General features: G+C 48.6%; 3 protein-coding genes across 3 annotated transcripts; all 3 read left to right on the top strand.

Moving 5' to 3' along the window:
- Nucleotides 1-358: 358 nt before the first annotated feature.
- On the top strand, nt 359-3055 carry BDCG_08257 (uncharacterized protein; the record flags this gene model as incomplete). Its single annotated transcript, XM_045424033.1, has 3 exons — nt 359-2025; nt 2122-2231; nt 2330-3055. 3 exons carry the CDS (start codon nt 359-361, stop codon nt 2788-2790), a joined length of 2238 nt encoding a protein of 745 aa, XP_045272843.1. The 3' UTR covers nt 2791-3055.
- A 125-nt stretch (nt 3056-3180) lies between these two features.
- Nucleotides 3181-6841, top strand: BDCG_08256 (GABA permease). Its single transcript, XM_045424032.1, has 3 exons — nt 3181-4636; nt 4786-5346; nt 5442-6841. The coding sequence occupies exons 1-3, from the start codon at nt 4518-4520 to the stop codon at nt 6373-6375; spliced, it is 1614 nt and encodes a 537-aa protein (XP_045272842.1). The 5' UTR covers nt 3181-4517; the 3' UTR covers nt 6376-6841.
- A 759-nt stretch (nt 6842-7600) lies between these two features.
- BDCG_08255 (uncharacterized protein) lies at nt 7601-11037 on the top strand. The gene is made up of 6 exons (XM_045424031.1): nt 7601-9004; nt 9115-9197; nt 9292-9436; nt 9504-9539; nt 9604-10228; nt 10385-11037. The coding sequence occupies exons 1-6, from the start codon at nt 8831-8833 to the stop codon at nt 10423-10425; spliced, it is 1104 nt and encodes a 367-aa protein (XP_045272841.1). The 5' UTR covers nt 7601-8830; the 3' UTR covers nt 10426-11037.
- The last annotated feature ends 2055 nt before the right edge of the window (nt 11038-13092 follow it).

The following is a 13092-nucleotide window of genomic DNA, read 5'->3' as shown; positions in this document are numbered from 1 at the left end:
GTCAACAATGTCATGGCTTTTGCGTGAAGACACAAGGGAAAAATAAAAATAAAAAAAATTCAAAGGGGGGTTGGTTTATAAAGTGCTGAACATATATTTTTTCTCTTTTGCTATGTCCTCCATTCCCCCTTTCTTTTCTTTGCCTAATATGTAAACAGTCTGCACTGAGGAACTAAAAGATTATTTTAGCTGTCCGTTATCCATTAGATTTCAGAATTTCAGAAAGAAAGAGGTAACTAGGGGAGGGGCATATCATATCATCATCAGGGATAATCAGGGGAGCTTCATAGCTCTGCATCACCGATTTGATTCTCCACATACCTACCCTAACTACCCTACCGCCTTCGCCATTTCGACAATGAGCTACTTTTACATGAACGGCCAGTTATACTTTGGCACGCCACCGGCCCAACAACCTAGTGCGCAGCAGCCGATGATTCCCGGCCAGAACACGAATGCCTTCGGTAATCAGGGGCCCGTTGCGTATGGAAACCAAGTCCCCGCACAGTTCGTAGCTCCCGTGCCGTATAACGGTAGCGGTAGCGGTAGCGGTAGCGGAGTACAGCATCAACGATATGCACAACCACAACCACAATCACGTCCACGTCCACGTCCACGACCACCTCCACAGCCAAAACCACATCCAGAGGAGATCAAGCAGAGCATTTCGGCAGTCCATACCTTCTGGGCCAACCGCATGGCTACCACCTGCCACGTCTGCCGCAAGAAACTCATCACCCGCAGCTTCGACGTCGTAGCATGGATTAAGCGCTGGACCAGCGTCGCCGGGCGCAACCGCGACAAGGCAACCCTGATCTGCGCAGCGGAGTGCATGAGCTGTGGTGGTGATGGTGTCCTCACATGCCTGGGCTGCGGGAAAAAGCCGAACAAGGACGCTCCTGTGCGCAGTGTGCAGAGTTATTATATGCAGTGGTGCTGCCGGCTGGGCAGGATGTTTATCATCTGGGTCATGCTGGCGCGGTATGACTTGATGGAGATCGATATGCAGCATTCCGGCGCGGCGGCGGACGGGAAGGGAAATAACAATGCCGCCAGGATGGCCGGGACGCTTGATTCGCGGGGCGTGGGGTACGCGGCTGAGCGCTCGGGGAATTTCAGCCCGTTTATCAACTTGTATTATTCGGGTCCGCCGCCTGCGGTTCTTGAGCGGGCGATCGAGTTTAAGAGCGAGGATGCGAAGATGGACGGGGTTACGGAGATGATGGCGGGGATTGTGACGGAGCTGATCCCGACGTGGAACAATAGGGATTTACCGCCAGAGCTGCACGCGATGCTGCAGCTGACCATGCTCATTGATCGGGCGACGGATTTGCTGCGCAATGACTCCATTGAGGAGGTTAGCAAGCGTGCGGGGGTTTACTCGAGCGTGCTCTGCTTTGTACAGAGGATTGGCGAGCATCCTGAGCTTAGGGATCTTGTGCAGGGACAGCGGTACTGCAAGCTTAGCACCGCGGGCTTGCAGGCGATATGTGATGGTTTGGAGAAGGATTGGGAGAAGGCGCTGATATTGGGTGAGAAGATCCCGTCTCTGGCGGAGAGGCTGGAGCAGTTGGCGAAACAGAGCGAGATCATCCAGAGATACACTGCTACGAAGTGCATCAAGTCGACGCCGGAGGGGAAAGTGATGATGAAATTGTGTAACGAAATAACGGCTATTTATAAAGCGATCGGTGGATCTACAGGTGCAGGAGTTGCGCAACAGGGAGCAACGATGAAGAAAACGGAGTTATTCGCTGAGGAGAAATGGGTGAAGTTCCACAAGGAGCGTTGCCTCCTTCGAAACGATGCCGTGCTTCGGCATGAGAATAGTGTATTTGCGTCGGCCGCGGCTAAGTTGACTCTCTGCTCGCCGGGTCGCATGAAGAAGTTGGTCACCGATATTGCGGGCATGTCCACATCGTTGCCTCAGGGGATTTTTGTTCAGGTGGGCGAATCCCGGCCTGATGTGATGAGGTGTCTGATCATGGGCCATCCCGATACTCCTTACGCTTATGGTCTTTTCGAGTAAGTATAGTCATAAGAGCCATAGCGCTCTCTAGCCCTCTCCTTCCGCCCGCTTGATAATGCGCGTGCGCTGTGCTAATTCTTCGTGATGAATAGTTTTGATATATTCTGCGATGAGAACTATCCAAAACGACCGCCTTTAGTGCACTGCCGCACGGCTGTGAACCATGCGGGATTGAGTCCAAACCTCCACGACGATGGGAAAGGTACGTTCCAAGAAAAAGAAAAGAAAAAGCAATCTCCACCAAAATTGAATTTTCCTTTTTTTTCCCCCGCTGACATGACATGATACGCATATATTTAGTCTGCCTCTCACTGCTAGGGACCTGGAAAGAAGGCGACCAGGCCGCACAATGGCAGCCCGATAAATCAACCATCCTATCCGTCCTCATCAGCTTGCAGGCCATGGTCCTTTCCGAGGATCCGTACCGCCAGGAACCCGCCCACAGCGGCGAAGTAGGACCACAGGCTGACGCCCAGGCGCGCAAATATATCCTCGACTCCAGGCCGCTGAACGTCAAGTATGCAATGATTGACTGGTTCCGGGAGCCGGGCAAGCGCAACGGGATCTGGAAGGATGTCGTGCGGGCGCATTTCCGCATCAACAAGACGCAGATCTTGCAGAAGGTGAACGGGTGGGCGCGGGAGGATTCGAGGATTTCGAAGTGGCGTTCGTCCCAGCAGAGCACCAGAGCGTTCACGTTTCAGCAGAGGGTTTGGAACTTGCCGGGGGAGTTGAGGAGGGAGTTGGATAAGTTGGGTTAGGCTGAGGGATTCTGGGTGCCTTTTTCCTTTTTTTTTTTTTTTTTTTTTTTTGCCCCCTTTTCTTGCATGCTTCCTATTTGTTGTTCCTGCTCTTGTTCTCATTTTAAATGCTCAAAAGACATGGATCTGGTGCTAGGTTGGAGTGAAAAAGCTGCCCTCTAACTGGGATAGGAATTAGCTCTTGTTTGTGTTTTCCTATGTGAATAGTCAGCCACAATTATATTAATTGCAGTATAAACGGATTTTATGAACATCAGAAGGGTAGCAGTGTTTATCTGGAGATTTACCGTTGCGCACTTTTAATATATGGCAAGGCCGGATCATAGTCAGCAAAGGTCGCTTGACAAATGAACATCCTCAGTAGACAAACGGAAGCTGAACTAACTATGCCTCTGAACAGCCCGCTGGCCTCTCCATGTCTTCAAAAGGAGAGAGTTGAGTGGGATAGATGTTTCTTCCCAGCTTGAGCACTGAGCTATCTCCAGGATCACAGCAATCCCACTCATTCAAACCCACAAACATCCCTCTCGGTTTCAGCAACGACAAGAAAAGCCACCCGGCCCTAATCTCTTTGCCTATCTCATCAGCTCCCCAACCGGCCCGAGTTGGTGAGGGTCTTGGAGTCAGCCACATTTCCTTTCCTGGGACCAGCACGCCCTCTCCCATCTTAGCGCCCTCGGATGGCGTTGGTTTGGCTGGTGCTTATTAGTTACTGCTTAACGGTCAGTAGCGGAGACTCATGGCGTGATGGACACCGATCGTTCGAGATGGTAAACCTGGATAACGCCTCCAATGCAGGAGTATCGAAGCCTGTGTAGAAGAGGCTGCGAAGAGGCTGCGGTAGTTGAAGTCTCATAGCTCTCCTAGGTCATTTTTCAACTTTAACGTTAACTTATGATATAATCACCGAAAGGAGCCACTTATTTTTTGCCCCCGAATCTTGCTGTCCCGTTATTCTGATCTTAGTTTTGCAACATTGCAACGCAAACCACAGGGTGATGCTTTTTACAAGGAGACAGGCCTGTTCCTGCTGGGGATTGTGACTCCAAAACGGCTTTAATCAGCATCAAATCCTTGCGATGATCAAATAATTCAGCCCTTGCTTGACCCTTGCTCGCCCGATTTTCTTCGACTGGGACAAGGGACCAGCAGCTCCGTGCACCAAGTTAACTATCTGTTTTTGTTTTGGGTCTGTTTTAGTGCTATCTCGAGCTCTCGCTGCGTGCCTGCGACTGGAATACCTTGCCCGCTCCCTGCTTGCTCGTTGACCACCTCCAAGCTTGCAGCAATAAAGTAATATCTCCGACTCCATCAATCTGCAGCTGCCCCCCTCCCAGACAAAACATCTCTCCGTCTCGCTGCTGGATTCAACTGAGCTGCTCGAACCTCTGCCGTCTGGGTCTCTGGGCGGCCAACTCCAAGAACCACCCCCACCCTCCCGTCGCTCCACCAGACCTAACATCTGGCACATGCGGGGAAGGTATACGAGGCCCCCGGGTATTCTTTTTGCTCCACAGCTCGTTCTCTGGGGTTTGATATCGGTTCAAAAACAGGCTGATTCCCCCCTTTGCGACGAGATTCCTGCCCTTATTATTGTTGAACGCAGAAATTCTCGACATTCTGTCGCTTCATTTTTCGGAACCCCCTCCCTCCACCGTCTCCTTTTCCCTGATATTCAACTCCGGTCATATTAGGTATATTCCAGTTGCTACTAGAGTCTTGCCGATATGGAAGCAGGACAGGCCGATTCTGGCTCGGCGGATGCGAAGGCGGATGCTGCGCTGGAGAAAATGGGTTACAAAGGAGAATTGCCGCGACATCTGGGCATGATGAGTGTATTGGGATTGTATGTTTTGTTTGCTCTAACTATCACTGTTCTGATTTTTTTTTTTTTTTTTTTTTTTTTTTGGAAAATGATATCCCACAAGGTACATGGTGCCGGGGATTACAACACAAGCTAATAAAGGGGAATGAAAATATTCCCGTTGTGTGCAGGTCCTTTGCTATCATGGCCGCTCCATTCGGTCTAAGTACAACGCTATATATCAACCTGGTAGATGGACTCAGCGTCACTATCCTCTGGGGCTGGGTGTTTGTCACGCTCATCTCCATTGCCATTGCCGCATCCCTTGCTGAAATATGCTCGGTTTATCCTACAGCCGGTGGTGTATACTACTGGAGCGCAATGTTGTCCACAAAAGAATGGGCCCCGTTGATGTCATTTATCGACGGCTGGCTGACCCTTGTGGGCAATTGGACCGTCACTCTCAGCATCAATTTCTCAGGAGGCCAGTTAATTCTCAGCGCAATTTCGCTGTGGAGAGAGGATTTTGTCCCCAATGAGTGGCAGACTATCTTGATGTTCTGGGCTGTGATGCTGGTTTGCGCTTTGGTGAATGTGTTTGGGGCAAGGTATCTTGACCTCATCAACAAAGTCTGCATATACTGGACGGCGGCAAGCGTTGTGATCATCATGGTCACGTTGCTGTCGATGGCGAAGCAAAAGAACCATGCCAGCTTTGTGTTTGGGCACTTCGACGCTTCGACGAGCGGCTGGTCAGTACTTCTGATTTACTCCCCCGAAAATCTCCTTTAACAGCATTTAAACCGTCTCTTTCCAACCACCAATACTAATTGATCCCTCACACCAGGCCGAGCGGCTGGGCTTTCTTCGTCGGCTTACTCCAAGCCGCATACACCCTAACCGGCTACGGCATGGTAGCCGCAATGTGCGAAGAGACCCAAAACCCGCACCGCGAGGTGCCCAAGGCCATCGTGCTATCCGTCGTAGCAGCTGGTATCACCGGCCTCGCTTACATCCTCCCAGTCCTCTTCGTCCTCCCACCCGTCGAGCTGCTGCGGGCCGTCGCTAACGGCCAACCAATCGGTCTCCTCTTCAAGACCGTAACGGGTTCCGCAGCCGGCGGCTTCGGCCTCCTCTTCCTCATCCTGGGCATCCAGCTCTTTGCCGGAATCGGCGCCCTGACCGCCGCCAGCCGCTGCACGTACGCCTTTGCGCGCGACGGCGCGATCCCGGGCTCCAGGCTGTGGCGTAGGGTCAGCAAGCGCTTCGACGTGCCACTGTGGGGTCTTATATTGTCGACGCTCGTCGACTGTCTGCTGGGGCTGATATTTTTCGGCTCCAGCGCGGCGTTCAACTCGTTCACGGGGGTCGCGACCATCTGCCTTTCGGCGTCCTATGGGGTGCCGATTCTCGTCTCCGTCGTGCGCGGGCGGCAGAAGGTGCGCAACGCACCTTTCTCGCTGGGCAGGTTCGGGTACGCTATCAATATGGTGGCGGTGTCGTGGATTACGCTGGCGATTGCGCTGTTCTGCATGCCCATCTCCCTACCCGTGACGGCGTCGACGATGAATTATGCCAGCGTGGTGTTTGCGGGGTTTGCGACGATTAGTGTTTTTTGGTACTTTGTGCGGGCGCGCAAGGAGTTTACGGGCCCGCCTATCATGTTGGAGGGTGAAGATGTGAGGGAGAGTGCGGCTGTGATTCCGGAGAAGATTTCGCCGCATGTTGAGGAAGGGCCTGGGTCTGAGGCGCGGGATCAGGCAGATATGAAGACGGAATAGTACGCTAGGTTCCATCGATGGGGGTTTGATGACATTGGGTTTGACTGTTGGCTAGACGGCCGAATGCTTTCAGACGTGAGTTTTGATCAAACAGGTTCTATGTACGCATAGATCTTATCCAATTATGTATTTACCATTAATTAATGAACATCCCGCTGTACCTTTCATTGATCAATCATATGATGACGGCACCCCATAGCTCGAGCCACTGTCCATTCCATCCCTGTAGGGCTTCACTGTAGCTTGGTTCTTGAAATCTTCCATCCCATGTTAACGTCCCTGTGCGAAGCATACTTATGTAGAATAAAAAGAGGGCGGTATTTCAAGGATTTGATATTTACACCCAGAGTCAGGCTATTTATACCTGAAAAAAAAACCACTAACGTTACTTTTTTGTAGGTTTAGTGTATACACAGTCTTACATACAAAATTACTAGTGTTCCAGAGTAGACCTTGAAGTTGAGAAGAACTCTATGGTGTTTTACGTACTGTACAATTCTCTACATCTCTACGTAGTAATTCTCAGATTTAGAGCTGCCAGGTCTGAGCTCTTACCATCTAGCCACACCTGGCACTCATCTATATAGTGTGGCTTACTTGCTTGTCCCAACTTCTGAGCCTCTCAGACTCTCCACCTAGGCTATAAAACAGCTGACTTCTTGCTAGCCACACCTGGGATCTATCCTTATAGTGATGGCTCACCTGTGCCTGCTCCCAGCTCCAGAGTCTATCAGTACAATTCCTCTAACTGTAATAGTAAGTCTGAGATCTCTGGAGAAGCTCAGAAATCAGAGCAGGCAAGGTAGACACTATATATAGATGAGTGCCAGGTGTGGCTGGCAGGAGTCAGCTGTTTTATGATCTTTTTGATCTAGATAATATTATATTGTATGAACTGCAGGCACTGTACAGAATAGCTGAGGAAGAGAGAGACTGAGGGAACTACATTCAAAGACTGGTTATTTTGTGTGTAATATCATGTACACATTAAAAATATAAAAATAAATATCACCATCTCAAGCCCCTGCGTGCAATTCGGACGTAACCCTCAGATCCGGGACGCCACACTTGGCCTTATGCCAACTAGCCAGGTGTTCCGAAAGCGAACATGTGCAGATGAACAACCGTGGAATATCGTGCTGCCTGACAAGTCCAAAGGGGAATTTCCAGAAAGATAATATGTGTCTGTGTTCCGTATGCATGTATCCCCGCCGCAGTGTTCAGTTAGCATCCCCGGCTATGTAGTAGATTAACCAAAGCAAGGGGTAGCTGAGATGAGACCTCCCTCCTCAGAAACTTCCCCAGGAACTTTCTTTTCTATCGAGTTCCCGTTTTGGGAAATCCGAATCTCACATCGTTGGTTTGTTCTTGCAATGAACAACCGGCCAGAAACCGGCCACAAATGAGCAAGCAGTATCCCGGTTTCGGCGCCGCGCCTTTGATCAAACTTGCCCAATTGTTTTCAAACTTGGCGGCTTTTTGGTCGACATCAATATGCCCAATTGTTTTCAAACCTGGGGGGGGGGGGTGTCTTCTGGTCGGACCTCGGATAGCTCGTTTGGTAAGCTTGTTCGCTAAAAACTGACTTTGTCGTTAGCCGGCGAAACTACCCAGATAGCTCGCTCCAAGAGTCCTACTTCCGCAGGCAGGATGAGCTTCTTGCTTGGAACACGAGCTGCTACGCTGTAATAAATCCTGCTAAGGTGGTGGGTGAAGAATAATTCCGTGATAGTGTTCGCAGTGATGTCGTTTGCCCAGACGGCTGGCATCATATCATGCCCTGCGAGTTATAGTTAACCACTGAAGCTTTCGCACGCTGGGTATCATCAGCGTCTCGCCTTTTGCCGTATTCTGTTAAGAGGATCAATTGCTTTCAATTATGCTTCCTGCCATTTCACTCCGCACATTATCCTTCTATTCCACTCTGCCCCGCATAGTGCTCGAATATGTGGCCTTCTACTCCTCGAGAAAGTCTATTTCGTAAATAGACAGATGCCTAGCTAGGCAAGTTGTGGCTTGTCCGGGGATTATTTGTCTCTTGCAATTGTTGTTTTGCCCCTCAAGACCCCAGTGAAGTGCGGGGGGAAGATGGCGTTGGGCCGTTGTATTGTTGTCTATTCCTTTATCCGGGCGTGTTATGCAGGTGTAAGTTATCTATCCCGCCGGCCGGGAGAAACCAAAGCAGTATCTTGCTGTTTGGACTTTCTCTTCTTCTCACTCTCTCTCCCTTTCTCTCTCTCTACAATCTCCCTTTTTCATCAACATAGCTCCGGAGGGTATTATCATCAAGAGTAATACATACCAGTTTGCTACGTTAGCTAGCCTCTTATTGCACGCTGTGTGCTGTTCTTTCTCATCATCTTATCTTCTCAAACTCTCCCCCGATATTCCCTTCGTTGAATATCTCTCTATTTGACTGGCTCCCATAACCAAATCTACCTGGATATCAAGCACAATGTCTCCCACTGGACAGCGAGTTGCCCAGGTTGCTGGCATGCTGGGCGCCACAAAGTCTCCCGATGAGCTTCCCTGGAATCCTGATCATACAAAACTGCCCCTCCGCAAGAACCTGCCAAAGGTCCCCGGTGCGCCTGATGGTGCTGCTTGGGTCTGGGGCAAAAATGACTATGTGCGTGGAGCGCGCCTCTCTTTCTTAATTGGCACTTATATCAGATACCAAACACGGAGGACTGACATGCTGCGTTTTGTTTTGTTTTTTTTTTTTTTTGCGCCAAACAGATTGGTAGATTGAATCTGCTCACGCCAACCCGAGTCAAGGCTGCAGCCGACGAGATCAAGACGGGGGAGATTGTGCCTCTCAAGTATGCAGTTAAACCTCACCACTCGAATCAGAGCTTGATCCCTCTGCTGTCTAAGAGGAAATTCATATAGCTGACTGAACTTGTCATGTCACAGCCTTCCGTTGAACGTCCCGGAGCAGCCAGGATTTGGCCGCGAAAAATTTGTCCACTCTATCAAAGCCCTGGTCCCGGGAATTGCGTATGACGACAATTACCAGCTCAACACACAAAGTGGAACGCAGTGGGACGGCTTTAGACATGTATGTGCACTGCTTGTTATTTATATGTAATAGGTGCATTTAACACTAACATATGCATCGTGCACAGTTTGCTCACATCGCAACCCAAACATTTTACAATGGAGTAAGCAACACATTACTAGAAAGCCCCAAAGCAATGCAAATTCCTATTAACACGCCCTCCCCAGACAAAAGCAGACGATATCGTCGGCCCCAACGCCAATCACAACTGCAGCATCCACCACTGGGCAGAACACGGCATCGCCGGCCGCGGCGTCCTCCTCGACTACCGCTCCTACGCCAAAGCCAACAACATCACCTACGACCCATACACCCCGCACGCCATCACCTTCGAAGAACTCCAGAAATGTGGCAAGGCCCAGGGCATCGACATCCGCCCCGAATCGCAAGGCGGCGACATCAAAGTCGGCGATCTCCTCCTGATCCGCTCCGGGTTCGTGGAGGCGTACCACGAGCGCAGCCCGGAGGAACGCTCGCGACTCGCCCTGCGCGGACACGGGAAAGGGGATGGCCAGCCAGATGCCTCAGGCGAGGTCGAGCAGTATGCAGGCGTGGCGCAGGAAGACGCCATGCTCGATTGGTTGCACGACTGTTACTTCGCGGCTGTAGCGGGCGATGCGCCTGCGTTTGAGCGCTGGCCGACTCCCGTCGAGTACTACATGCATGAACATATCCTTGCGCTCTGGGGCATGCCGTTGGGGGAGATGTGGAATTTGGAGGCGTTGGCGGAGAAATGTCGTGAGAGGGGGCGGTATTACTTTTTCGTGACTAGTGCACCTGCGAACGTGAAGGGTATGTTACTTCTATTTTATTTTATTTTATTTTTTTGTTTTCATGACCCCCACATGCATGGCCCAATCTATCTCCCACCCCCAGCTTCTACCTGCATGCTCTTTTGCTCTATCATTTTTTTCTCTGGCTTTCACTCTACTAATCAACCCTCACTAGGCGGCGTTGGCTCCCACGCAAATGTAACCGCAATCTTCTAAATTAGAAATAGGAGGAAGAATGGAAATGGAAATGGAAAACAGAGCAAGGAGGGAGGCCCAGAGGTCAAGCGATTTAAGCACGGCGAAAGTGGAGTTGAATTTCATGGTAATGTTATTCTACATCTCAATTGGGGGGGTGGCAGTGTCCCTTTTTTTTCCTTTTTCTTTTCTTTTCTTTTCTTTTTTTCCCGGTTCGATATGGTATGCGATAATGTAGTAGCTAGGTACGACATACCTACAGTTCTTTTTTTAGCCTTTATGCAACGGTGTGTATTTTGCATTTGCATATGTAACTAGACTGGGTTGGCCGCAGTCGGCCGGCGGCCCTGTTGTATGTAGAATGCTTAAGTTACATATTGTGGATGATTGGTTGTATTACCATCTCTTGTTCTTTCTTCGCAACTTTGTTTTATGTTGCTGCGATACCTACTTCCACTGAGTCAGGACGAGATGTTGAAATATGTACGGAGTAGCGTGTTTCTATTTTGTTTCCCTGCGTTATGCGCTGTTCGAGCGAGTTTATTGATATTTAACAACTATATTTGTTCTCGTCGTATGAAAGGATCAAGGGCCGCAATGGATGATGCCCAAAAAGTCAAGCTTAGATCTCAAAGGGCAGGGTTATGCAGTAATTCTTAGAACTGTAGTAAGAAAAAAAAAAAGAAAAAAAGAAAAAAAAAAAAGAAAAAGAAAAAAAGAAGAAGAAGCTTCAAATGTAATTCTAGAATAACCTGTATGAACTATATATGATAACTGTGAAAGATATAATGCTTGATTGATTATATATAGTGAACACTAGCTACACAGAAGTTATATGATGTGAAAGAGCATGTGAGAAGATGAATAGACCTTACATCTTCACCCTCTGTTCAACAACACAAAACCACCTGCTACTCTCTCTTCTTATGAACATGGCTTTGTATCAGACAAATTGTCAGAAAAGAAGAGATCATCAATCTCTACAGTTACAGAGTAATAATGATGGCCTGTTTGTTCAGAAAAAACTACTACATAATTCTTATAAATATCTCTCTCAAAGATATCATCTCTGTGAGTAAATCAAGTCTTCAATAAGCTGTGAAATAATTACGAGTTCTATAAAATATCATTATAGATAATAGTTATATACAGCTGTCACTACAGCTATGTAATTCAACTAATAGTGTATAATAAGCTGAATTTCGTGCTTTTTTTTTTTATGAAGTGTGAATCATGAATAGTTTATCGGTGCATGTATATACTCTGTTTTGATACAGAGATTGATAACAGACTTGATTTACTCAGAGTCTAGATTGTCAGACAATACATACTGTATAAATAAGTGTAATTATCATTCTTCAAAATGAAAGAGTTTTGTATACTGAGTGACAACTTGGTTTGAGCTTATAAGGAAGTGATATGATTGTTTATAGTAGTAGGAACTTTGCCTTGGATCCAAAACTAGTAAACTCCTTGGCCAATGCTCAGACTGTCATAGACTATCTAAGGGTCACACAACTGGGCCTCACTACTGAAGAAACCAACAAAATGCCCAACACCACCAGTGGCGGTTATTCCTGGAGAGACATCAACAATGTTGGTGACTGGTCTGAATTCACCTACGCCCATGTTATGCAGCGCTATGGGAACTTGCTTCAGTCAGCACAGATTGCGGGCGAACCACTGCGAGCTAGTTTCCAGCATCTTGCATCTCAACTTGCAAATCTGCATCTTACTCCTATCACAATTGACATAGGTGATCCAGCGCAGATCATAGACAACTTCCAACCAGACATAGCATTTTTTCAAGCAGATAGCACACTTAACTCCTCCCCAAATCGCTGCCCGGGCGACCTGAAAGTGTCATGGAAATGAGCATCACACTGGGCAACGGCGTTATCTGCAGAAGATCGCAGGGAATATAAGCAGGTCCTGTCTCAGGTCAACTTTTACATGAAACAGCACAACGCGCGTTACGGCTTCGTCTTGACTGACACTGAGTTGGTACCGATTAAAAGGCTGGATGGGAATGGCAACCTGCTGGTGGCACAGCCTATATTGTGGGAAGCGAGAGGACAGGGACGCTTAACTATTCTTCTGGGACTGTGGTTTCTTGGGATGTTGGGGGTAGCGGATGATGACTGGCGGCTTTGATAAATAGTCTCGGGCTCGACAAGAGTTATAGAATTTCTGGGAGGGATTGCATTGCTAGTAGTACTTTGTATTTGGGCGGAGGCCCTTCTTTTGATCATCTGCCTGTGAAGCATGTTAGCCGCAGGGATAGGCAAGAAAATTAGTCGTCGGCCGCTCTGGGGAACTAACAAGCTTCACTCCAAAGCCTTTGACACACTCAGTTTCCTCCTTAATCCAGCCACGTTCCTTGTCTCCAAAGTATGTATTGCTAGGATAAGTGATGGCAACATCAAAATCAATCCAAACAACTCTCTCTGGGTCGCCCGGAATGATGAGAATGTTCTTAGGATAAGTATCGTTGTGTTCAATTAAAGTTGAATGAATGTGTTGGATGCTGATGACAGTTTTGTTCATACACTCTTTGCTGTAAGTAATACAGTTCATTATCAAGGGACTCAGTAGGTACTCGATCAAAATCGCACTTGGGAGACCATCGTCACGTTGAAAGGCATCAAGGTGGGGTGCAAAGCTAGTTGGGTTTAGAGAGAGTATAAA

The sequence above is a fragment of the Blastomyces dermatitidis genome (assembly GCF_000003525.1).
Source record: "Blastomyces dermatitidis ER-3 genomic scaffold supercont1.10, whole genome shotgun sequence".
NCBI lineage: Eukaryota > Fungi > Ascomycota > Eurotiomycetes > Onygenales > Ajellomycetaceae > Blastomyces > Blastomyces dermatitidis.
Note: the sequence above shows the minus strand (reverse complement) of the source record. Positions and strands in the feature narration are given on the sequence as shown.